Source organism: Phascolarctos cinereus, unplaced genomic scaffold (genome assembly GCF_003287225.1).
Source record: "Phascolarctos cinereus isolate Bilbo 61053 unplaced genomic scaffold, phaCin_HiC Scaffold_5;HRSCAF=322, whole genome shotgun sequence".
Classification (NCBI taxonomy): domain Eukaryota; kingdom Metazoa; phylum Chordata; class Mammalia; order Diprotodontia; family Phascolarctidae; genus Phascolarctos; species Phascolarctos cinereus.
This window is the reverse complement of record NW_027555958.1, coordinates 240,556,568-240,582,394: the sequence shown is the minus strand read 5'-3', so window position 1 is coordinate 240,582,394 and position 25,827 is coordinate 240,556,568. Positions and strand designations below refer to the sequence as shown.

The 25,827-nt window shown below is 41.6% G+C and overlaps 1 protein-coding gene across 1 annotated transcript in view; it reads left to right on the top strand.

The window, feature by feature from the left end:
* Nucleotides 1-25,827, top strand: part of PNPLA1 (patatin like domain 1, omega-hydroxyceramide transacylase) — a 75,347-nt gene that overhangs the window by 31,672 nt on the left and 17,848 nt on the right. Inside the window, 4 exon segments of the mRNA XM_020999643.2 lie at nt 6,230-6,462; nt 9,596-9,661; nt 13,249-13,458; nt 16,397-16,457. Coding sequence (XP_020855302.2) covers nt 6,230-6,462; nt 9,596-9,661; nt 13,249-13,458; nt 16,397-16,457 — 570 coding nt within the window.

Here is a 25,827-nt window from a genome sequence, read left to right as displayed (position 1 = left end):
GGTTCTTGAAGGTAGAGACTGTTTCTTTATTCTTTTGGTCTTCGTATTTCCCAGCCTCTGGCATGTAGCAGGCACTTAATAAATGCTTGTTGAATGAATACATACAGTTAGAAGGCATCTTAGAAACCACCTAGTCTTCCGCTCTTATTTTCCAGAGGAAGAAGCTGCCCGCAGGTACAGGAATTTCCCCCACCAACACTGTCTGTTGTAAGCAGCTGCAAGGTAACTCTTAGTAAAGCAGAGTTCAAGGAAGGGTTTCTTTTTTCCCCACAATCCCTGTCAAAAGGCGGAGTAATAAACCCTAAACTATAAGACCTGCCCACTTAGCTTCCACTTGGACCCAAGTTTTCAGGATTCCGAAGGAGTGTCAGGAATGGTCATTGGGGATTTGTTGAGAGCTGCTAGTTAAGAACCCAAAAAAAGAGATGTGACCGCACCCTGAGCATGGGCAGGCAGCCTGTATGGTAGCTCGTCTGTCCTCTCGGTGGGTCCCTGAGGTGAGCACACACCTTGGTATCTGTACTGTCGTGTTGTTTAATGACATTCAAGATTGTCCACCTGCCTTCCCCTCAGGGCCAGGAGGGGAAGATTGCTTGTTTGTAGTACTTGTAAACAACAAATTCATTGACCTCAGTGTCTTCATGCTTTTAGCAACCCAGTACTTCCAGGATGCTTTGGGCACATAAGATTTCGATCTGGAAGAGACCTTGGCAATCATTTAATTTAGGTCCCTTGTTTGAGAGATGAGGAAGATGAGGTTGAAGGATAGAAAATGACCTGCTAAGGTCCTAGAGGTATTTAAGGAACATGCCTGGACGTCAAATCCAGGTCCTACCTCCAAATTCTGGACTCTTTCAACAACACTGCATAGTTATCCCAAGTAAGGCGTGTTACTCACACTTCTCAAGAGGGAAACCAAATAAAGCATTCTCACTTGGACACCCAGAGTTGGAAGGGACCTCAGACACCATCTAATTTGATCACCTCACTTTACTGGTGAAAAACAGGCCTAGAAAAGGAAGTGACTTTCCTCACACAGGAAGAGGACTCAGGATTTGAACTCAAGAACTTTGACTCCAGTTTTAGCTCTTACCATACTGCCCTGCATACCTTTCCTGGAATAAACATGTGGGATAGCAAAAAGAAGCACTGACTTTGCCACTGACTCATTGTGTGACCCTTTGGTAAATCACATCTCTTCTTCAAGGATTAGTTTCTCCATCTGTAATTTGGGAGCAATTTCTGCTCTGCCTGCCTTACAGGCTTGCTATCTGGGTCAAATGAGATAATAGATACGAAAGTAGTTTTAAAACTATAATGCATTATATAAATGCAAGGAATGATCACTAGTCTTGGTTCTGTTACTCACTTGCTGTGTGACACTGGACAAATGCTCAACCTCTCTGTTTTTTGGTTTCTCTCTCTAGAATCACTAGTGCCCCACTTCATGGGAGTGTTTGTGAGGACAACAGGAGTTAATAGATTATAATGTCTTACATAGGAATCACCAGAACTTTGATCCATAGGAAGAGTGAGTCAGAAATTATCTGAGAGGACCCTCCCACCCGATGCTGGATTCTTCTCTATAGCATCACTGACAGGTGGATATCCACTCTCCATTTGAACCCTTCTCATGACAGGAAGTTCGCTACTTTGGTAAAAGACAGTCAGAATTATTATAATTAGTATTTGTACAGTGCTTTAAAGTATACAAGTTACTTTACTCACATTCTCATTTCAGTCTCATGAGGTTAGCTGGCAGCTGGGTGGCCCAATGAGTGGATCAAGAGCTGGGTCTGGATTCAGGAAGACCTGAGTTCAAATCCAGCCTCAGGCTTTTACTGGTTGTGTGTTAGTCACTTAACCTCTGTCAGTTTCCTCAACTGTAAAATGGGGATAATAACTGTATTTACATCGCAGGGTTGTTGTGAGGATTCAGTGCCATAATATTTGTAGAGAGTTTTGTAAACCTTAAAGGGCTGTATAAGAGCTATTATTATTGTCATCATCATTTCATAAAGCATTTTTGGAGAGTCCTAATTGTTAGTTTGGGGCAGTTAAGTGACCAAGTAGATAAGAGCACTGGTCTTGGAATCAGGAAGACTCATCCTCATGAGACCCAATCTGGCCTCAGACATTTAGTAGCTGTGTGACCCTGGGCAAGTCACTGCAGCCTGTTTGCCTCAGTTTCCTCATCTGTAAAATGAGCTGGAGAAGGAAATGGTAAACCCCTTCGGTATCTTTGCCAAGAAAACCCCATGGACTTATTCATTGGGTCACAAAGAGTCAGACACAACTGAAATGACTGAAGAGCAATTATTAGCTCCTGCCCATGTGATGACTTAAGACTTTTTCCACAAAGCAGCAATATAAATTCACTCTCATTTGAGCCTCACATTATCCTAAGTAGGAGAAGAGGTGGCAGGTAACACGGACTCAGAGATCTCTAGAATGTTAGAACCACAGGGTGACCTTAAAGATCAACTTGTCCAAACATCTCATTTTGCAGATTGGGAAACTGAGGCCCAGAGAATGGAAATATTTTATCTGAGATCACAGTTTGACTTTATAGAGGAGCTGGGGCTGGAAATCCAGGTATCCTTACCTTCAGACCCATGTCCTTTCACCCACACCCCATTCATTACCCCAATGATGATCATTATTTTTGGTAATTTCTGTAGCAAAGGTTTGCAAAGTACTTCCCTCTCAACAGCCCTATGAAATAGAAAGGGCACATATTATTATCCCCATTTTACAGAGGAGGACACTGAGACTCAAAGAAGTTATATAATTTAGGCTAGTAGTCATAGGAAATGAACTTGAAGTCTGCTGAATTTAATTCGATTGCAATTCAGTGAGATACAATCCGGTCCAGTGGGAAGAGTGCTCACTGGCTCTGGATGGAGGACCTGGGTTCAAATCCTGCCTCTGAGCTTCTTACTTTCGTGACCTGTGAGAAGTCCCTTAAGCTTCCTTGACCTCAGTTTCCTCATGTGTAAAATAAGAAGGTTGAACTAGATGCACTCTGAAGTCCCTTCTACCTCTGTATCTATGATCAATTCAGCTAGAATTATTGTTGTCGTTCAGTTGTTCAGTTACGTCTGACTCTTCATGACCCACAGATTCATCTAAGGGGTTTTCTTGGCAGAGATATTGGAGTGGTTTGCTATTTCCTTCTCCTGTGTGTCCCCATATAACAGATGAGGAAACTGAGGCAAACAGAGTGAAGTGACTTGCCCAGGGTCACACAGCTACTATGTGTCTGAGACAGGGTTTGAACTAGATCTTTTGACCCCAATTTTGGTACTCTCTCCATTATTTTATCTCTTCCCACTCATGTACTCAGAGAACCATCCCTGGTTGGTTTGTAGGTACAGTGAATAGAGCAGGGCCTGGAGTCAGGAAGACCTGAGTTCAAATCTGGCCTCACAGACTTCCTAGCTGTATAGAAGTCACTTAACCTCTTTTGCCTCAGTTTTCTTACCTGTAAAATAGAGATATAATAGCACCTTTGTACTAGGATCAGATGAGACAATATTTGTAAAACACTTAGCACGTGCCTGGCATGTGGTAGGGGATATACAAATGTTAGATATTGTTAAAAAAAAAAAAGGGGGGCGGTGCTAGGGGCACGTGGATGGAGCGTCCTGCCCGCATTCAGGAAGATTCATCTAATTCAAATACAGCCTCAGACACTTACTAGCTATGAGACCTTGGGCAAGTCACTTAATACCAATTGTGTCAAAAAAAACCCAACATTCTGAGTGAATCTTATTCTCATAGGGTTTGGCTTAAGGAGGGAATAACATACACACTCAATTGGGTATGGAAATCTGTCTTACCCCACAGGAAAATAGGGGGAGAAGGGAACAAGAGAGCAGGGGGATGATAGAGAGGAGGGCAGATTGGGAAATTGGGTACTCAGAAGCAAACACTTGTGAGGAGAGACAGGGTCAAAAGAAAGAATAGAATAAATGGGAGGGCAAGATAGGATTAAGGGAAATAGAGGTAGTTTTTCACAACATGTCTACTATGGAAGTATTTTGCATGACTGCACGTATATAACCTATACTGAGTGCTTGCCTTTTCAATGAGGATGGGTGGGAAAGGAGGAGGAGAGAAAATTTGGAAACCAAAGTTTCAAAAACACATGTTAAAAAAATGTTTTCACATGCAACTGGGAAATAAGAAATACAGGAAATGGAGTACAGAAATCTGTCCTGCCCTACAGGAAAATAGAAGAGGAAGGGGATAAGAGAAGTGGGGGGGAGAGATAGAAGAGAGGGCAGACTAGGGGAAGGGGTATTCAGAATGCATGCCATCTTGGGGTGGGAAGAGGGGCAAGATGGGGTGAAAATTTGGAACTCAAAATCTTGTGGAAGTAAATGTTGAAAACTAAAAATGAACAAATTTATATTTTAAAAAAGAGTGAATAAGGAAGCAACTTTTATTTTTTTCTGAAACCTTAAACATTGTACCTCATAGAGCAGAGATATTTGAGGGAGGCAGATAGATATCATTCTAGCCCTGATACTCCTCTCAGAGACTATATAAAAGAGCTCTAGACTCCCAGATTTCCTGGGGTCTGCCTGACCCTCAAGTGTAGCTGCCATACAGTCGAAGTCTTTGGCTTTTCTCCTTTCAGAAGAGGCAGGCCAAACCTCATCATTTCTTTTTTCCCACAGAGGTCTTTATCTGTGTGAAAAGTGTTTTGTAATTGTGTTCATATAGTTCCTAGGGTTGTCTTGGCAGGTAGATTTTCAAGTATTTTACATTGTCTACAATTTTTTTTTCATTTTTCCTTTCATTTTTATTTCATTTAATATTTCTCAATTACATGTAAATATTTTTAATAGCCATTGTAAAAAAAATTTGAGTCCCAAATTCTCTCTTTCCTACCCATCCCTCCCACTTTCCAGAGAGAGCAAGCAATTTGATTTCAATTATCCATATGAGGTCATGCAAAGCATATTTCCATATTAGCCATGTTGCAAAATAAAACACAAATAAAATAAAACAATAAATATAAAGGAAATTTAAAAAAAAAGCATTCTGAGAAGGGACCTCGAGGCTTCACTAGACTATCAAAGGGGGTCTATACCTGCTCTAGACACATGACCAGCTTTACATAGATACTCATAATAATAGATAACCCACAATAATAATGACTCAATTTATAAGCTGCTGTTGGTAAGTCATATCTGACTCTTCATGATCCTGTGGACCTCTGTCCATGGGGTTTTCTTGGCAAAGATATTACAGTGGTTTGTCATTTCCCTGTCTCGTGGATTAAGGTAAACAGAGGTTAAGTGACTTGCGCAAGGTCACACAGCTGGGAAGATTCTGAGACTGTATTTGAACTCAGGTCTTCCTGACATTGAACCCAGCACTTTATCTACTGCCTCAATTTATATAGTACCATATTAATTTTATGAAACAAGGTTTATAAAGCATCGAAGCTAAATTGAATACAACTATGACTTACAATGTGGTATAGTGTCAGGAAGGAGAGAGGGAGAGTGATCTCTCCATCGACATTCTTAGTAATCACTGAAGGCTTCCTGAAGGAGCTGGGGCTTAAAATGGGTCTTGAAGGATGAGATGGTTTTGGATAGGAGAAGGAAGAAGCAGGCAGGGGTAGCAGGTTGGAGAGAATGATGTAGGCAAAGGGGCAGATGTAGAGATAAGCATGGCCTGTATAAGGGACAGATTCTGGATATGTGATTTCATGGCATTCACTCCCTCTACCGAGTCAGGTTGGCAGCTTCTCTGAAATTTATAGTCTCAGAGAGTTTCCTAGAGTAATGAGAGGTTAAGTGATTTGCCCAGGGCTACATAGTCAGTATACATAAGAGGAGGGATTCAAACCCACATCTACTTAGCTTCTGTGCTGTTCTTCAGCCACTAAATGATGCTCACTATTCAGTAAAAAGGAGTGAAGAGATGTTGTCTTGAAGAAGGCGAGACAGGGTTGTATAGGTGTTGTGCAGCCAGATTATGGAGGACCTTGATCTTCTAATAACTGTTTGTTGATTGACCTTGAAAGCCACGGAGAGGACTTTAGAATTTTTTCCTCCTCCGTCCTTGTCCTTCTCTTCTTGGCACTAAATGACAATTCAGCAGAAATCCCACAGAGCGCATAGGCTCAGAAGACCCCAAAATTACTATAGGACACTCTCCATCTTGGGGGACATTGATGTTGATCCCTCTTCCTCTGTTTCTACCTTAGATGAGTACCTCAAAGTCTTAAATTGTGGTGTGGCTGAGGTCAGGAAATCCTTTCTGGGACCGTTTTCCCCTTCCTGCAAAATGGTCCAGATGATGAAGCAGTTTCTGTACCGAGTCCTGCCGGAGGATTCCTACAAGTTGGCGACAGGAAGGCTCCATGTGGCCCTCACACGGGTGACAGATGGGGAGAACGTGGTGGTGTCTGAATATACTTCCAAGGAAGAGCTCATTGAGGTAAAGGTGCTATATCCCTGGGGTTAGGTTGGATTCTGATCAGACTTGTTTCAGGAAAAAAATAGAGGGGGTTTCCTGACTATTTGGGATTTTTCTTTTCTTTTCTTTTCTTTTCTTTTCTTTTCTTTTCTTTTCTTTTCTTTTCATTTCATTTCTTTTCTTTTCCTTTCCTTTTCTTTTTTCTTTCCTTTTCTTTTCTCTTCTTTTCTTTTCTCTTCTCTTCTCTTCTCTTCTCTTCTTTTCTTTTCTTTTAACAAGCATTTATTTTCTCTCCATCCCAACTCCCCCCATTGGAAAAAAAATGAAAAACAAATACACATAGTCTTTAAATATATCAAAAATAGAAGTCAGCTAAAGAACCAGAGAAACCACTCTCTTTTTTAAAAATTTCATTTAATTTACATTTTAAATTAAAAAGTAGTTATTTTCTTTCCATCCCACCCCTTTTGGAAAAAAAGAAAAGAAAAACAAAACCCCTGTAACAAATATGCACAGTCATATAAAACAAATTCTGAAATTGTCTGTCTCCAAACATGTAGGTTCCATTTTCTATCTTGAATCTATCACCTCTCTCTCTCTCAGAAGTTAGGTGCATGATTCATCACAAGTCCTCTGAAATCATGGTTGGCCATTGCATGACTCAGAGTTCTTTAAGTCTTTCACAGTTGTTGTTGTTATTGAATAAATTGTTCAGGTTTTTGCTCCTTTTGCTCTGCATCAGTTTATAGAAATCTTCCCAGGTTTCTCTTAAACCATCCCTTTCATCATTACTTATGGTACAATAGTATTCTATGACATCCACATATCCCAATTTATTCAGCCATTCCCCCCAACTGATGGGTACCCCCTAAGGGGTTTCCAGTTTTTTGCCACTAAAAAAAAGAATTGGTATAATTATTTTTGTACATTTATATCCTTTCCTTCTTTCTTTGGTCACTTTAAGACAAGGAATTCCTATTCATTCCCTTACACGTCCCATATTACTGAATCCTGGCCTATTTCCACAAAATTTCTCACTGTTTTCATAAGACCTTGAAGCCTAGTGAGGGCTCTCTGGTGCCCCTCTTTCTCTTGACCTTGGCTATAGTGCCATTCCCCTGAAGAAACAGCCAGGGAAAAGCAGACCCCTTCTCTCTCTCTCTCTCTCTCTCTCTCTCTCTCTCTCTCTCTCTCTTTCCCCCAGTATATTTGTTAATGAGACTGAATTATTGCCGCTGCAGCAGCACTTTGAAGGACACAGGATGCAGTAGTGGGTAGAGGACAGGCTTTGGTATCAGAAAGACCTGGGTTGAGTTCCTGCCTCTGACACTGGCTCTGTGACCCTGCTTAAATCTTTTTACTTCTCGGTGCCCCAGGTAACTCTCTCAAGAACATATTGCCGGTGAGTTGCCCGTCTGTATAAGTAGAAGCAGTTTCTGTAATGTAAGTTCCCTACACCAATGAAATCACAAACCTGGACCCCCCCCAAAATTGTCCTTGTGCTGAGTTCTCACTTCGGCAGAGGTAAAACAATTATTGCAAATATGCAGAGGGATAACAAAACGTACCAATCATCTACAGTTGCTCATATTCTCATTCGAGTCTCATAATAACCCGGTGAGGTTATCTGGCAGCTGGGTGGCCAAATGAGTGGATCTAGCACTGGGACTACAGTGTGTTTTTGTTTTTTTTAATGAAACGAAAATGGTTTCTCCCCTTCCACTACTTACCCTGCTCCCCTCCATGGGCATGACTACACTATCCAGTCACCATCCACACTACATATGAAACTACAAAAAGGCCTTGAGCAGAAGTCTTGGGGGAAGGGATGAGGGTATGATGGCCATCACTAGCCTTCCCCTGTTCTCCCCTTTTGCCATAAAACAGAATAGAAGAACAAAATGATGGGTATTTATTGGGCACCAGTCAACAAATATTTACTGAATACCCGGCTTCCATGAGGAAAACTCAGAGGACCCCATCTGCCAGGTTGAGGAATTTGGACTTCATCCTGTAGGAAGGTTTGTGGGCAGGCAGGTGACATGATCAAAGGAAAATTCAGCAGGTGGTGGTGGGAAGGGTGGGAGTGGGGCAGATGGGCCTCTGGGTTACTGATGACCCCCTTTCCATCTCCTTCCCCTCAGAGTAATTGGTTACTCCAGTAACTCAAGTGAGTCATGTTCTCAATGATATGGGTGCTCCCACTGCTCATGCATGCCTTCTCTGGTGTGATTCTTGTCCATGCCTTTCCTTTAAATCTCCCACAGAAGCTCTACCCAACATATTGGAGGACTTCCCCTGGTTATTTTCTTTTTAAAAAAAATTTAATTTTTTTCAATTACATGTAAACAAAAATTTTTTCATTTTTTAAAATTTTGGGTTCCAAGTTCTCTCCCTCCCCCTCCTGCTCCCCAGAAGACAAGCAATTTGATATAGGTTATACATGTATAGTCATGCAAGACATTTCCATATTAGCCATGTTGCCAAAAACAAAAAAACAAAACACACACATAGAGACCAAAAAAACAAGAATAATAAAGAAAGTAAAAAAAAGAAAAAGGCTTCAGTCCGCATCCATATGCCATCAGTTCTCTGGAGGTGGATGGCATTTTTCATCCTAAGTGTTTTGGTATTGTCTTGGATCATCATATTCCTGAGAATAGCTAAGTCATTCATAGTACAATATTGCTGTCATATGTTCTCCTGGTTCTGCTCGTGTCACTTTGCATCAGTTCATCGAGATCTTCCCAGGTTTTTCTGAAAGCAGCCTGCTCATTATTTCTTATAGCACAATAGTATTCTATCACAATCACATACCACAACTTATTCAGTCATTCCCCAATGGATGGGCATCCACTCCATTTCCAATTCTTTGCTCCTCAGATTATTTTCATGTTTTCATGGAGACCAGTACAGCACTCGTGTCACTCATCTGTCACCCTTTCCCCTTCCTCTATGACCTGCCCGTCTCCATTTCTGATCCTTGATTAATCTGTAAAATATGAGGGATGGAGCAGATGATCTCTAAGATCTCTTTCAGTCCTGAGTCCTGTCTTTTATGTTATTACTCGGATGCGCATCATCATTGGAAATAAGCATCAGTCTGCCATGCCAACCATGAATCTTCCCATTGCCCTCTGGGCCCTCTCCACAGGCACTCTACTGCAGCTGCTTCATACCTGTATATTGCGGCCTCATTCCACCAACTTACCGGGGTGTGGTGAGTACCCAGGCCTTAGCACGGGCGGAGAGATAGTGGAGTGGGGAAGTCAGCGCTTTCAATCAGCATTTATTAAGAACTTACTGTGTTTCAGAGCACTATGCTAGGCTCTGGGGGACATCATAAGAGGATTGATTTAGAGTTAGAAAGAGGTCTAGGGGATTATTTAGTCTAACCTGCTCATTTTCCAGATAAACGAGCTAAGGACAAGAGATAGCAAGGGACTCACTCACAGTATGCATAGTAAACATAAGAGATTGGATTTGAACCCAGGTCTTCCTGGATCCAAATCTAGCACTCTAGCTACAAACCATGAGATACACAGTTTCTTGCATTCATGAAGCATTACATTCTAGTAGGGCGGTATGACAGATACAAAGAGGCAGCTAGTGGCTCAAGTGATAGAGTGTTGAGTCTGGCATCAGGAAGACCTGAGTTCAAATCCAGCCTCAGACACATACTAGCTGTGTGACCCTGAGCAAGTCACTTAACCTCTGCTTGCCTCAGTTTCCTCAATTATAAAATGGAGATATTGATAGCACCTATTTCCCAGGATTGTTGTGAGAATCAAATAAGATTATAGTTGTAAAATGCTTAGCCCAGTGCCTGGCACATAGTAGGTACACAACAGGTGCTTCTTTCTTTGCACATAACCATAATACAAAATAACACACGAATAAATGCCTAAGAGAGAGTCAAACACAGTACCATGTGAGGTCTGGGTGGGGAAAGGTCCTAATAAACTATGTTAGATCAAGGAGGGATTCATGGAGGAGGGAGCATTTGAGTTGGGTTTTTTAAAACGGGTAAGAATTGATTAGATTAATTAATTAATTATAGTTTGGGGACAGCAGGAGGATGCTTCATGAATACGAACCTTAATGAGCAAAGTCATAGAGATGAGAAAGTGTGAAGCGTGTATAAGAGACTGAATAGTTCATTCTGGTGGAAGCATGAAAGAAAATAGGGTGAGACAAGCCTGGTAAAGTAGTGTGGCTTTAGATTATGAAGGGTCTTGAATGCCATACTAAGGAACTTTGAGGCAATAGAGAGCCCAAGGAGTGAAATAACCAAATCTACGTACATTGTATTCAATTCTTAATAATTACAATAATAATAATAATAATAGCTAGCATTTATGTAGTGCTTTAAGATTTAAAGAGCTTGACATACCATCTCACGTGATCTTCCTATATATACTTCCATGAGGCAGGAGGAGCAGACAACATGAACTCTATTTTACAAGTGAGGAAACTGAGGCCACTAGGGATAAAGTGACTTGTCAAGGTCATTCTGATGGTTTAGAAGTCTCCTGACTCTTAGTCCAGTATTCTGTTCACTATACCATGCTGAGAGAGCCTTAGGATTCCTAAGTGTTGAGGAATCGACTTGACATGCTGCCTTTGTTATTATTATCATTACTATTTTGCTTAGCTAAGGCATTGTTATTTCTTTTGGCCCCAAGGGAAGTCACAGTCAATTGACCTGCTAATAGGTGCCATTGATAAGTTCTTTCTGAGGTGAGAGAGTGTCACTTAATTTATAGACTTAATTTTTGGATGGAGAAGACAAAGGTCAAATTGAGTGGGTTATAAATTTGAAAGATAAATAAGGGACAGAACAGAATATTCTGGAAACAAGCAACATATTGCCAAGAAAATCGATGACAGTACCCGCTGGGCAGGTGTTTGCTATTGTTCTATCCAGAGGCAGAAAAGCTTCCCCTGGGAAAAGAAAATTTCTCACCTGTTCTTCAGGGTAGCAAGAGATAGACTCCCCACGGGTCACTGCTGTAACATCAAGCTGTCTGAAAGCAAAACAGAGTTAAGACAGGTCTAGAATCCTGATTCCACAAAGTCCACTCCTGCCTCCTCCTAGCCTATTCTTCCGACTAAAAGCAAAAGCGTCAGTCTTCTTTAGATGTAAGGTTCAAAAATGCTTTTGCAATGAGGAGAACAATTAGGGTGGCTCTTAGGCACACCCTATTTAGAGAAGGTCTTTATTCAAATTGGAGAATGTTCTCTCTGGACTTAAAACACTCACCAACACCTACCTCTCATCAGCTCATAAAACATAATTCAAGCCAGGATGTTAATAGATGACAATGACTTCATAGGTTTCTCTCTCCCAGCTTTTCTCCCTCCCATTTTCACAAGGGTCTTCTGGAGAACAATGGCTTTAGCCAAAGGAGTAACCTTATGAAAATGTACACATTCTCTGGGAGATATTTGGGTGTGTGTTATAATACCAGCCCTGTACCTAGAAGTGTGCTGATAAAAGTTTAACAACCACTTTTAAAAAAAGGCACACACCTGACACATTTTTTAATCTGCCTTATTAACATTTTTTCCATCGCTTTCTTAAGTCAAGATGATCAACAAAATAGTAAATTAAGCCTTAATTTGTATCATTTACTAGCTTCTAAAGTATAAGTGCTCACACTGAAATTTTAATCATTGGCTCAAGGAGCCAGTTAGAGCTGGCTCCAGCATCTCCCACCTTCCCCTCCCCAGGCCCATGTTCCCCATGGTCATATATGGCCAGAGGTCATCCATTGGTACCTAAGCCTTAGTGAAAAGAGCAGTGGATTAGGAATAAGGTGACTTGGATTCTGGTCCTGACTCTCACTAACTCACCCAGTGATCTTTGGCAATTCGTCTTCCTCATCTGAGCCTCAATTTACTCATTTGTAAAATAAAGGAGCTAGACTAGATGACCTTTAAGGTCCCTTTCAACATTAAAACTGTGACAATGATGAGTTCTCTTGGGATGTTCTCAGCACCTGCATTAATCATTTAATTAAATGAATAGACTTAGTAAATGCTTAATAATATCTACTATATTCTAATGGATACAGAGTAGATAATGTGTAAAAGAATCTACATTATCCAGGGAGGATAGAGTATGTTCCTAGAGAAGTAAATCCAGGACATATACAAAATAAACACAAAATGATTTTGGGGGGCAGCACTAACAACTAGGGGGTGATGACAGGCCCCTTGCAGGAAGACAAGAGACGATACTTGAGTTGAGCTTGGAAAGAAGCTAGGGATTTCAAAAAGTGAGGAGGGAGGGCCTATTAGGAACGGGGGGAGATGATATGTGTCATGTATGGGAAACAGAGGCCATTTTTGGCTGGAAGGTTAAGGGAGTGCATAGGATTAATGTATAATCAGCCTGGAAAGAAAGTTGGAGCAAGATCAAGAAGGACTCTACCTAACTGCCAAACAGGGAGGCTAATGACAGGGAGGGACCTGGGATCGGATGGAAGGAACAGGATGTGGGTGGGACAAAGAAAGAGAAGGAAGAGTCAATTTTTTAAGTTATAGGTTCAAAGAATTAAGGACCTTTGGCAGGGATAGTTTTGAGGGTCAGAAACCAGCGCTAGGTAGGAAACTTTGGTGCAGATAGCCCCTAAGGCCCTATGTAACTTTAACATTCTAGAATTCTAATATCCTTGAGGGAAATGTCATGTGAACACCAGCATATTTCCAAAAGCTCTCCTTTGCATTATCAATAACCAAACACCCCAACCCCCTCCCCCCAAACATTCTTGTTCCCTTCTTCCTCCTACTTCCAAAAAACAGAGGTATATTGATGGAGGTTTCACTGGAATGCAGCCATGCTCCTACTGGACAGACTCAATTACCATCTCAGCTTTCAGTGGCCAGCAAGACATTTGCCCCAGGGACTGTCCAGCTATCTTCCATGACTTCCGGTTATTCAACTGTACCCTCCAGTTCTCCTTGGAGAATATTGCCCGGATGACCCATGCGCTCTTTCCTCCAGACCTGATGGTAAGTGGTAAGAGGTTCTGTGGTCACCTTTTGAAGAAGAAAGAGGGCTGCTTAGTATCATAGAGAGAGATCTAGAAGGGACCTCATCTAGTCTACCCTTCCCCCATTTTAGAAATGAGTAAACCGAGGGCCCAAGAGTACAAGTGACCTTTCCAATATAGTAGGCAAGAGATTTGAACCCAGATCCATCCAATGTGCTTTCTATCACGATGACTCTCTGGAGTTGGGAGCGTTGGACTTGTGGTCAAAAGACTTAAGTTGGAATCTAGCTATGCTGCTTACTACCAGTGCACCTTTGGGTAAGTGACTTAACTTCCTTTGACTTCAGTTTGCTCTCATGTAAAATGAAAACTAGATAATCTCTAAGGTCCTTTTTGGCAGCAAATTTTGTGACCTATGAAACAAATGTGGAAATCGGGGGATTTGAGGGTTTGCTGAAGTTGCCATGCAAATAATGGTTAAACAGTCTCATGTTTATTTCTTTCTTCATGAATTCCTAGCAGGATCCTATAAAATTTACAGGCCCCAGGTCTAGAAAACACTTTGTGGGGAGACTGTGCACAGGGCTGGACTTACACATAAGCAGAGTAGGCAAGTTCGTTCAACAAACATTCCTTAAGTGCTTACTATGTGCCAGTACCATGTTAGGCACTGGAGGATACAAGGACAAAAATGAAATGGTTCCTGCCCTCAGAGAGCCTACATTATATTGAAGGAAACAATAAACAACTTCAAAATCTATGTGAAGTAATCTTTTTCTTTAATTTTTAATTTTTTTTCTTTTCTTTTCTTTTCTTTTCTTTTTTTTTTGTGAAATCATTTCAAGAGGGAAAGACCATTAACAGCTAGGAGGATCAGGAAAGGTCGGTAAGCTATGGAACCTGAGCTACACCTTGAAGAAAGCTAGGATTCTTTGAGGCAGAGGTGAGAAGAGAGTGTGTTCTAGGGAGTGAGGATAGCTTGTACAAAGGCCTGGCAATAGGAGACAAGATGTCACATATAGTGAACAGAGAGCAGGCCTGCTTGACTAGAATGATCAGTATGCAGAGGTGAATAACAAGACTGGAAAGGTAGGTGGGAATCATTTCGGGCCAAGCATGCCAAGCATGCCAAGAAGAGAAGTTTGCTCTTCCTTCTAGAGGTAACGCAAAGTTGTTGAAGATTTTTGAGTAGGTGAGTGATATGGGCAGATTGTTTTTAGTAATATGAGTTAGGTAGCTGTATGGAGGATGGATTGCAGAAAGGAGAGATGGGAAGCAGGGATAGCAGTCTGACTATTGCAGTGGTTTAAATGAAAGATGGGGTCCAAACCAGAGTAGAGACTGAGTAGACATAAGAAGACAGACATAAAAGATGACAGGCAGGCAGACTCTCCAAGAAATGGCAACTGATTGGATAATGCGGTGAGAACAAGGAAAAAGTCAAGGATAATTTGAAGGTTGGCACAATAGTGGTACCTCAGAATGAACAGGGACACTTAGAAGGGGGATAGATTTTCAGCAAAGGAAGGAAGGAAGGAAACAAGAATTTATTAAGCACCTGCTGTGTGCCAGGGACAGCTAGGTGGTGCAGTGGATAAAGTGCTGGGCCTGGAATCAGGAAGAACTGAATCCAAATCTGGCCTCAGACACTTACTAGCTGCGTGACCCTGAGCAAGTCATTTGACCCTGTTTGCCTCAGTTTCCTCCGGTGTGAAATGAGCTGGAGAAGGAAATGACAAACCACTCTGGTGTCTCTGTCAAGGAAACCCAAAATGGGGTCCCAAAGAGTCAGACACGACTGAACAACAAAAATGTGGCAGGCACCGTGCTAAGCAGTTTACAAATATTGGATTATTTGATCCTCACAACAATCTGCCTGGGAGGCAGATGCTATTAGTATCCCTACTTTACAGTTGCAGAAACTGAGGCAAACAGAGGTTAAATAACTTGCCCAAGGTCACACAGTAAGTTTCTTTCTTTCTTTTTTCCTTGGCAATTGCGGTTAAGTGACTTGCCCAGAGTCACACAGCTAGTAAGTGTCAAGTGTTTGGTCTGAGGGCAGATTTGAACTCAAGTCCCGTGCCACTTAACTGCAAAATTATTTCCATATTAATTCCATTTTAGACATCTTGAGTTTGACATGCCTGTGGGACATCAGATGTCAAGGTCCAGCTAGTGTTTGGTCATATGGGACTGAATTTCAGGAGAGATTAGGACTGGATGTAGAGAAATTTGAGAGACATCTGAAGAGAGATGACAACTGAACCTGTGTGGAATGATGAGCTCACCAAGGTAAAAGGTGTTGAGAGAGAAGAGGACCCAGGATAGGGCTTGCAGTGAAGAAGGAACCAGTGGATAAGGAGAGATTAAAGATGAGAGAAAGAGAGGGCATAACTGAGGGACAGGCTCCTGGGATAGATGGGAGGGAGGATTCCAATCAAGAGTGCCATGTTGAAGGCTTAACCTTAGCTAGGAGGAAGATTATTCCTTCAGAGACTAGAGCAAAGAAGAAGAGAATAGGGGATGATGACGACAGGAGTTTGAAGATGTGGAATAGGAAGTACACAGCAGATGTCCTTTATTTTCTTGTAAAGTTGGAGGTGAGATCCCTGACTTGGGGGTGGGGGAGAAGATGGTGGTGTAAGAGCTTTGAGAGGAGAGGAGAAGGGACTTGGAATATCATCAATGGAGAGTGTGGTAGGATGTCAATCCCAGAAGAAAAAAGGCTATAATGGCTCAATGGAATCCAATGAACATTACATTAAGCACCTGCTGTATATCAGGTGCTGTGTTAGGCACAAATGAAGCACTCCTTGCCCTCAAGGAGCTTATTTCTGCTGATCTAGTTGAGGATAAAATTTTAACCCTTTCATGGTTCTTGAAGGAGGGGGGAAGCAAGCCCCAGTTCTCTCCACAGCCCCCACCAGCATGGCTTTTCATGATGTTTTTCTCCCCAGGCCCTGCATGAATACTACTACCGAGGATATCAAGACACAGTTTTATACCTAAAGAGGCTAAGTGAGTACACTGGGAATGGCAGACTTAATAGTAACAATAATAACAGGTAGCATTTCCATATCACTTTAAGGTTTCCAAGTTCTTTCCAATATTATTTCATTTTATCCTCACAACAACCTTGGGAGGTAGGTGCAATTATTATCCCAATTTTACAGATAAGGAAACTGAGATAGATTAGAAATTACTTGTCCAAGGTCACAGCATTAATAAGTGTCTAAGTATGGATTTCAACTCAGCTCTCCCTGATTCCAGGTCCAACATTCTAATTGCTGTTCCCCCTAGAGACCTCTTTCCATTGGCCAGCTAGCTTCTGCGTAAGCACCTCCCATGGTTGGGGACCCATTACCCATTGAAAAACAGGTACACGGAGAGGTTGAACAAAGAAACTCATCTCCAAAAGCTGAAGGACATTTAAACTCATGCTTCACTGCAATGATTGGGATTGCAGTATTCTAGTTAACAAAACATTCTTGTGAACTGATGGCACCATGATGAACCCAAAAAAGAACACTAACTCTGAAGCTGGTGGACCTGGGTTCAAATCCTTCCTCTGATATCTGTGCTGGTGATTCTCAAATTTGCCTTTCCTGCCCCAGTCCCTCTGCTGACCCCCAATCTCACATCTCCCACTGATTCTCAAACTCAACTGACATCTGGAACTGGATGCCCAGTAGACATCTTAAACTCATCATGTCCAAAGCATAACTCGTTATCTCTCTCCCAAAACCTCTCTTCCATTAGATTGCAAGCTCTTTGAAGGCAGGGACTATCTTTTGCCTGTTTTTGTATCTCCAGTGCTTAGCAGCTTATTCATTCTTTTTCAGTCACGTCTTAACTCTTTGTGACCCTATTGTGGGATTTTCTTGGCAAGGACACTGGAGCCATTTTGCAGATGAGGAAACTGAGGCAAACAGAGTAGTGCCTGACATATAATAGGCACCTAAAAATGTTCACTATTTGATTGCTCCCTGTGTGGTCTTGGGCAAGTCACTCATTTGGGACTGTCTGGGCCTCAGTTTCCTCATTTGTAAAATGAGGCAGTGGACTAGATGTCCTCTAACATCATCTAAATCTGTGATCTGAGGAGGTGGGAAAGTATATCAAGTTTAGGAAAGAGTGGGTAGTCCAGTTTGGCTGAGAGAGGTGAGAGAAGGCTCAAAAGTCTTGAAGGTGACACTGAGCCCTTTATGCCCTATTCTATCAGCGATAAGGAGACATTAAGTCATTTGGGCAGGAGAGTAGCATGATCAGAAAAAAACATGCTTGAGCATATCAGTTAATTCTAGTTTTAGAGCTGTCTTTTCTCCCACCTTGTATAAAAGTTAGTTTATTACATTTGTGTCAAGCCTGCCTACCTTGCTGCCCTGTGGAGGCTGGGATATTTTTGTAGGGTGTCCATCACCCCTGTTGTTTTTCACATTCTGTTCAGAACATCACCTGCTTTTGGCTGGACACAGTCCATAGAATCACAGAAGAGTTGCTTGTGTGGACCTTTGAGACACCTAGCCCAATGCTATCCCATTTTACAGATGAAGATACTCGAAGTTAAAAGGGGTGGAGGAATTTGCCTCAGGTCACATAGGAAGTAAAGAATAGTCAGAACTCAAACGTGGCTCTTTCTGATGCCCAGTCTAGTGTCCCTTACACTACACAAAACTTCCTTCAGTGAAGTGTAAAGCCCAGGGCTTGGACCTTTATCTACATCTAGAATTTAAAGAATCAACTGTGAGTTGGATGGGGGAGGGATTTGGGGTTGGTGGTGCTTTCACAGGGCCTTAAAATCACTCCTATATGGAGCAGCTAGGTGGTGCAGTGGATAGAGCACTGGCCCTGGATTCAGGAGGACCTGAGTTCAAATCCAGCCTCAGACACATAACACTTACTAGCCGTGTGATCCTGGGCAAGTCACTTAACCCCAATTGCCTCACCAAAAAAAAAAAGAAAAATCACTCCTATATAGAGACTGCAACAAAGGCTAGTCCTGCTTACTAGATATTGTTTTCTTCTCATTTTCTGACTTGAGGTTTTCCCAACACAAAAGGATAGACTCCAATCTCTACTCCAAAACTCAGTGAGTGATTTTCTTCTTGTGACCTTAGGGAGAAGTCAGAGTGTTTCCAGCAGAATGTTTGAGTTGAAGGCTAGACACCAATGTTTCATTCTTCAGTACCCCATGGCAAGCAATTTCCCTTTTCCAGGCATCTTTTTCTTTTCTTTTCTTTAATATATTTTCTTTTTTCCCCCTCAGTTACATGTTAAAATAACTTTTTGACATTTGGTTTTTTATAAGTTTTGAGTTCCAAATTCTATCCTTCCCTCCTTCCCCTCCCAACTCCCTAAGACAGTAAGCAATCAGATATAGGTTATACATATGCAATTATGTAAAACATTTCCATATTAAAAGAGAAAAAGACCTGCGGGTTTTAGTGGACCACAAGCTCAATACAAATGATCCCTTAACATCACAACCAAAACCAAAAACTAATCCCCTTCATCTTATGCAGCAGATAAGGAGTTTGCTCCTCATTTGCATTGTCACATGGTTATACTAATAAGTAAGACTGACTGCTATAGTTTTACCATTTAGTCACACAGCTGACAGAGGCTGCAGTCAATCAGTGAGTCAATAAGTGTTTATTGAGTGCCAGGTGTAGCGTACAGAAAAGGACAGCTAGGTCATGCTATATATAAAACTGGGCCCAGAGTCAAGAAGACCTAAGTTCAAATATAGTCTCAGATACTAGCTGTGTGACCCTGGGCAAGTCACTTAACCCTGTTTGCTTCAGTTTCCTCATCTATAAAATGGGCTGGAGAAGGAAATGGCAAACCACTCCAGTATCTCTGCCAAGAAAACCCCAAACAGGATCACAAAAAGTCAGACATGAGTGAAAACAGCTAAATAACAACAACAAATAACATACAGAATGAAGGTAGGGGCAGTTCTGCTATACTACACCCCAGTCAGAACATATCTAGAGTATCAGGTTCATTTCTGGGTGCTATGTTTGAGGAAGAAAACGGGCAAGCTGATGTGCTCCGAGGATGACAGCCAAGGTGGTCAGGGACCAGGAGAGCATGCCGCAGGAGGCGTGGTGGTAGGAAATGGGGAAATGGGGATGTTTAGCCTGAAGAAGAGAAAATTTAAAGGCGACAGGATAGGTATCTTCAAGCATTCACTCATTAATTCATTTTTAATAACATCTTATTTTTCCCCAATTACATGTAAAAAGAATTTTTAACATTCATTTTTTTAAAAGCATTGGGTTCCAAATTCTATTCCCCGCCCCCTCTCCCCAGAGCATAAGGAATCTGATATAGGTTATACATATGCAATCACATACAAACTATTACATGCAGTTATGTAAGATTTGTTATACTTGGCCCAAAAGCACAGAATTGGAAGAAATGAGTGGGAAGTGCTGAGAAATTTATTGTGATTCCTTGTAAGGAACAACTTTCTTTTCTTTTCAGAGGCAATCAGGGTTAAGTGACTTGCCCAGGGTCACACAGCTAGTAAGTGTCTGAGGCCAGATTTGAACTCAGGTCCTCTTGACTCCAGACCCAGCACTCTATTCACTGTGCCACCTACCTTCCCCTAAGGGACAACTTTCTAACTGAGCTATCCCAAACTAGACCACGACTGCCTTGGGAGATGGAAAGCTGCTCCCCATTCCTGAAGGTCTTTACATAGAAAGCAGGACAAGAATGAGGTCTTGTCAAGGATCATATATTGAGAACTGGAAGGATCTTAGAGATCATCTAATCCAACCCCCTCATTTTATAGTTGAGGAAACTGAGACCTAGATCGCTTAGGCAAGTTACTCAGGGTCACTTAGGCAGTAATAGATTTGAAGCTAGGATCTCTGACTCCAAATTCATCATCTTTTCTGCTAAATCTGAGGTTCTTAAAGCTCGATCTGGGGACCCCTAAGAATCCATGAGGGCCAAACTATTTTCGTAATAATACTAAGATGTTTTAATTTTTATATGGTAAATATCTATATCTATAGATATAATCCACATGAACAAAAGTTCTTTGGGTGGCGGGGGAATCCTCAATAATTTTTAAGAGTGCAAAGAAGTCCCAAGGCAAAAAATTTAAGAACTTACAGAGGTTCCCAAAGTGGGTGATACTGCCCACTGGGGGGGTGCTGGAACAATTCAGGGTGCAGCCTCAGGTGCAATTGGGGGGTGTTGAATAAAAATAAAGGGGTGGTGGAAACATAAGCAAAGAAGAGAAGACAAAAACATTTTGAAAAACCATACATGTTTCATCTGTTGTGTAACAGACTTAAAGTCATAGCGATTACATTATTTTCCAAAAAAAACATACAAAACGCAAGTTATAAGCAATCAGTGGTCAAGTTGGCTGACAGGTCTTAGCAAGCAAGTGTTGGCAGGTGAGCATGTCATGCATTGTCCGGAAGTCCAGCATGCATCCACAGGAATATGTACATGTAATGATTTGTTTACAGTATGTTACTATACAGTTACATGAGGCAATATTGTGTCATAAAAATTTCAATACAGGGAAAAAATCACAAATACATAATAAATTATTAAACTTAAGATGTATCATTTAAAAATATTTTACATATTTTTGAAATGATGCAAATTTACAAAAAAAAACATTGGAGGGTTAAAGAAAGATTTCCAAGGGAGTGCTGAGTAAGATTTTTTTTTGAAAGGGGGCCAGTAGGTCAAATAAGTTTGGGAACCTCCGCACTAGGCCATGGTGCATAAAGTGCCAGGCCTGGCCTCAGACACTTACTAGCTGTGTGACCCTGAGCAAGTCACTTCTTCACCCTGTTTGCCTCAGTTTCTTCATCTGTAAAATGAGCAGGAGAAGGAAATGGCAAATCACTCCAGTATCTTTGCCAAGAAAACTTTAATTAGCATCACAAAGTGTCAGACAAGACTGAAATGACTGAACATGCAAGACCATACCAGCCTCTGTGTTGTTTGGGTAAGCCCTATAGGTCAAACCTCTGAGGCCCCTTTCAACTGTGACATCCTACAATTTCCTCAACAGTTTAAACTTGGTCCCTTGCAACCTCCCAAGGCTGGGGTGAATGTCATCATGTTGGGTCTGGATTTCTCAGATTCTAGTTCCTATGACCAAGAGCTTATTGGCTATTGATATAGAGTGGATAAATTGTCATTAGTATGCACATAATGTACCCTAGATCCATTCCTTCCTCAAACCAAAAAAATGGGAATGGTGCAACCCAAAGCCTCACACCCACAGATAATTCATGTCTGAGAGCTGGCATGACTGAGGAGTCAGGTGCTGGAAATGGCCCTGCCCCATCATCAACGCTTCAGTCCGACCCTATATTTAGAAATTTAGAAGGATTTTTTTTCCTCCTTTACTCTGCTCCTCCCTTATAAAGTGATCTTGGGCAGGTATTTCTTCCTGTTGCCAATTCATCCATCTTCTCCACCCTCAATCTGTCAGTGAGATCTCTTTCCCACAGGGAGGATCCTGTATCCTGACATTCCTGAAGACTTATACACCCCCTTCTTGGAGACGTTCTTTCATTTTCATGATGTTAGCACTGGACATAGCTTTAAATTAATGGTCTGTCCACTACATTGTCTCACAGATATCTCTGAGTCATTTGGACAATTCTATACTCACAGGATTATAGATTTAGAGCTGGAAGGGATGTTCGAGGTCACTGAGTCCAACAACTCCCCTCCATTTTACAAATGAAGAAACTGAGCCCCAAAGAGCTTAGGTAACTTGCCCAGGGTTAGACAACTAGAAAGGCAGGACTCAAATTCTGGTCTTCCCAATACCATGTTTGGTCCTCTTTCTACTCACCACATTGCCTCTGAGTCAACTGATGGCCATCTGTATTTTGAGACTAGATCATTCTGATCCAGACCTCTTTCCTTCACCTAAATCATGGAGAGATGAAGGAAGAACTTTCCATATCCAGCAAAATCTTCAATAACTGAGATGCTCAAGCAATGGCTGGTTAATTGGAATTAGGGGAAACTAAGGATTAATCCCACTCTCCTTTTCCCCATAGGATTTAGAGTTGGAAGATTCTATAGAGATCATCTAGTCTAACCTTCTTATTTTATAGATGACCTTGGTTTGCCCAAGATCACACAGTTAGTAACTAGAAGACAGGATTTGAACTCAGATCCTTTAAATCCACATTCAGTGTTCCACTGACCCATTCTGCTTTACTTTAACCATTTTGGATAATTTTTCTTTTTTCTTTTTTGCGAAGCATATTGTCCTACTTTCTTGCCTTAGTTTTTAGACTATAGGTGGGGGAGGAGACATGTCTTCTGAGATATAGAAACAGCTTAAGAATGGAACCATCTTGTTGTTCAGTCATTTTTCAGTTATGTCTGACTCTTCATGACTCCATTGAGGTTTTCTTGGCAAAGATACTGGAGTAGTTTGAAATTTCCTTCTCCAGCTTATTTTATGGATGAGGAAACTGAGGCAAACAGAGTGAAGTGACTTGCCCAGAGTCACACAGTTAGTAAGTGTCTAACACTGGATTTGAACTCAGGAAGATGAGCTTTCCTGACTCCAGACTGGAGGTCTATCCACTGAGCCACTATCTTAAGGACATTGAAAGAGGCCATTGAGAAACCCAGAAATGTAAATGCAAATTTACTGCATCTTAGAGAAGAAAAGACTCTTAGATGCTTAACTGAAAGGAGAATCTTCTCTACAACAGAGAATCCTGGAGAGAGTCAGCCAGCAGGGGCATCTTAGAGTCAAGAAGACACAGCTTCATGTCCTGTCTTGGACAATGACAAGGACAATATGACCTTGGGCAAGTTTCTTAACCTCGCAGGTATCCCCAGGCAGCTCTCTAAGGCTCTAGAACAGTTGCCAATAATTTGTTCTGGTAAAAGAAGTTTCTACTGGGCTGAGTGCCCCGAGTGGCCCTAAACAAGATTAAAATGTAATTGGGAAATATTTAAACAAATACAATAAAATATGGATAATGTCAATGTGTGGTTTTCTAAGTCAACATGAGGCCTGCTGGGATTTTCATGTACAGTTTGTTGGTCCCCATTTCTATTTGAGTTTGATACCACGGTTCTATAGTGGTGGGATGTCATTTGTCCTCTTCACGAATTAAAGACAAACAGGGGCAGCTAGGTGATGCAGTGGATAGAGTGCTGGCTCTGGAGTCAGGAGGACCTGAGTTCAAATTTGACCTCAGACACATAACACTTATTAACTGTGTGACTCTGGGCAAGTCACGTAACCCCAATTGCCTCACCAAAAAACAGCAAAAAGAAAAAGAATTAAGGACAAATGAAAACAACAACAGGTCTGGGGAAATAAAAAGGTCTCAGTACCACTGATTCATAGACTCAGAGTTAGAAAGGACCTCAGAGATTAAATAGTTCAGTCCTCTTATGTAACAGATGGAGAAATTGGGGCCCAGAAGGAGGTTGTGACTTTCCCAAGGTTACACAGGTAATAGATAAGTGGTGGAGCTCAACCTGGATCTCTGTCTCCTGTCTTTGAGTGTAATAATAATAATAATTGCTAGTGTTTACATAGTGCTTTAAGGTTTGCAAAGTGTTTTACATCTGTATCTCATTTTATTCTCATAACCTACCTGGGAAGTAGGTGTTACTCCCCCCTCTCCATTTTATGGAGGAGGAAACTGAGGTAGAGATTAAGTGACTTGCCTAGGATCACATAGATATTAACTTTCTGAGGCCGGATTAGAACTCTGGTTTTCCTTGCTCTAGGTCTAGTATTCTAACTAATGCACCGCTAGCTGCCTCTTCCTATGCCAATGGGAAGCTAGCTTCTGCTTGAACACTTCTGATGACTGGGAATCAACTGCCTCAAACAAATAGACTACCTTGTTTCATTGTTGGACAGCTGTAATTAATAGGAAATTTCTCCTTACAATGAACATAAATCTGTCTTCCTATAACTTCTACCCATTGGCCCTAGTTCTACCTTTTGAGGTCAAAAGCAAATCCAATGATTCCATGCAACAACCACTCAGATATTTAATGTGAATTATCATGTCTTCTCCAAGTCAACCATCTCCTTCAACAGATTATCTTATGTGATGTTAGCCAGTCAGTCAATAAGCATTTATTAAGTGCCTACTGTGTGCCAGGCACTGTGCTAAGCACTTGGGATACAAAGAAAGGGAAAAGATAGTCCCTGCCCTCAAGGAGCTTACAGTCTAATAGGGGGGATGACATGCAACTTTACCATCATTAACGGAGATCAGGAAAGGCTTCTCCAAAAGATGAGATTTTAGCTGAGACTTGAAGGAAGCTGGGGAAGTCAAGTGATCTCAGTCAAATCCCCTTTATATACTTACTCTCTTGTGGACCTGCATGTTCCTCCTAAAATGTGTCACCCAGAACTGAATAATAATAAAAGTTACCCTTCATATAGCATATTAAGCTTCACAAAACAATTTACATTTGAACCTTACAACAACCTTGTGAGGTAGGTGCTTTTATTATTCCCATTTTGCAGATGAAGAAACTGAGGCAGAAAGAAGTCAAGAGACTTGTCCAGGGTCATATAGTAACTAATCAAGGCAGGATTTGTATTCAGGTCTTCCTAACTCCAAGTTTAGCACTCTAACTACCTACCTATCTCATAATGCCACATGTGGTCTGACCGAGGCAAATCTCCCAAGAAAAATTTTAACAATGAATGAATGAAAAATAATATTTTGGGGCAGCTAGGTGATGCAGTGCATAGGACACCAGCCCATAGTCAGGAGCTCCTGAGTTCAAATCTGGCCTCAGACATTTACTAGCTTTGTGACCCTGGACAAGTCACTTAACACCGATTGCCTCAAAACAAAAAAAAGAAAAAGCATTTTTAAAGCACTCTGTGTGCCAGGCACTGTGCCAAATTCTTGGGATGCAAATACAAAAAGCAAGACAGTCCTTGTCCGCTAGGAGCTTACATTCTAATAGAAGAACACCACACATATAGGAAAGTCGTAGCCAGGAGAGGGAAGGACTTTTAGTATGGGAAATCACAGGATGATGAGTAGAGTCACAGGACAACTGATCAACACACCCTTTCCAGGAGGTAGATTTGATTCAGTTACTATTCCAGGAGCAAGAGATAGAAAAGAGGTGGTAGGAAGGTGAAGGTCAGAGCTAGAATGCAGCGTGGCATGGCGAGTCTGAGACCAGCTGCTCCCACTGATCAGGAGAACTCTGCTCAAGTGTGAGGGAGCTGGAGGATCAGAGGAAGGTGGAGGGTGGAGGGTGGAGGGGAAGACATCTGCTCTTGGGAGAGGACCCTTTTCTAAGCTCCTCAACTCAAACACTCAGGGGACTGCTTTATCTGGAGCAACACCACAAGGTAGCATGCTCCTTCCCTGGAGAA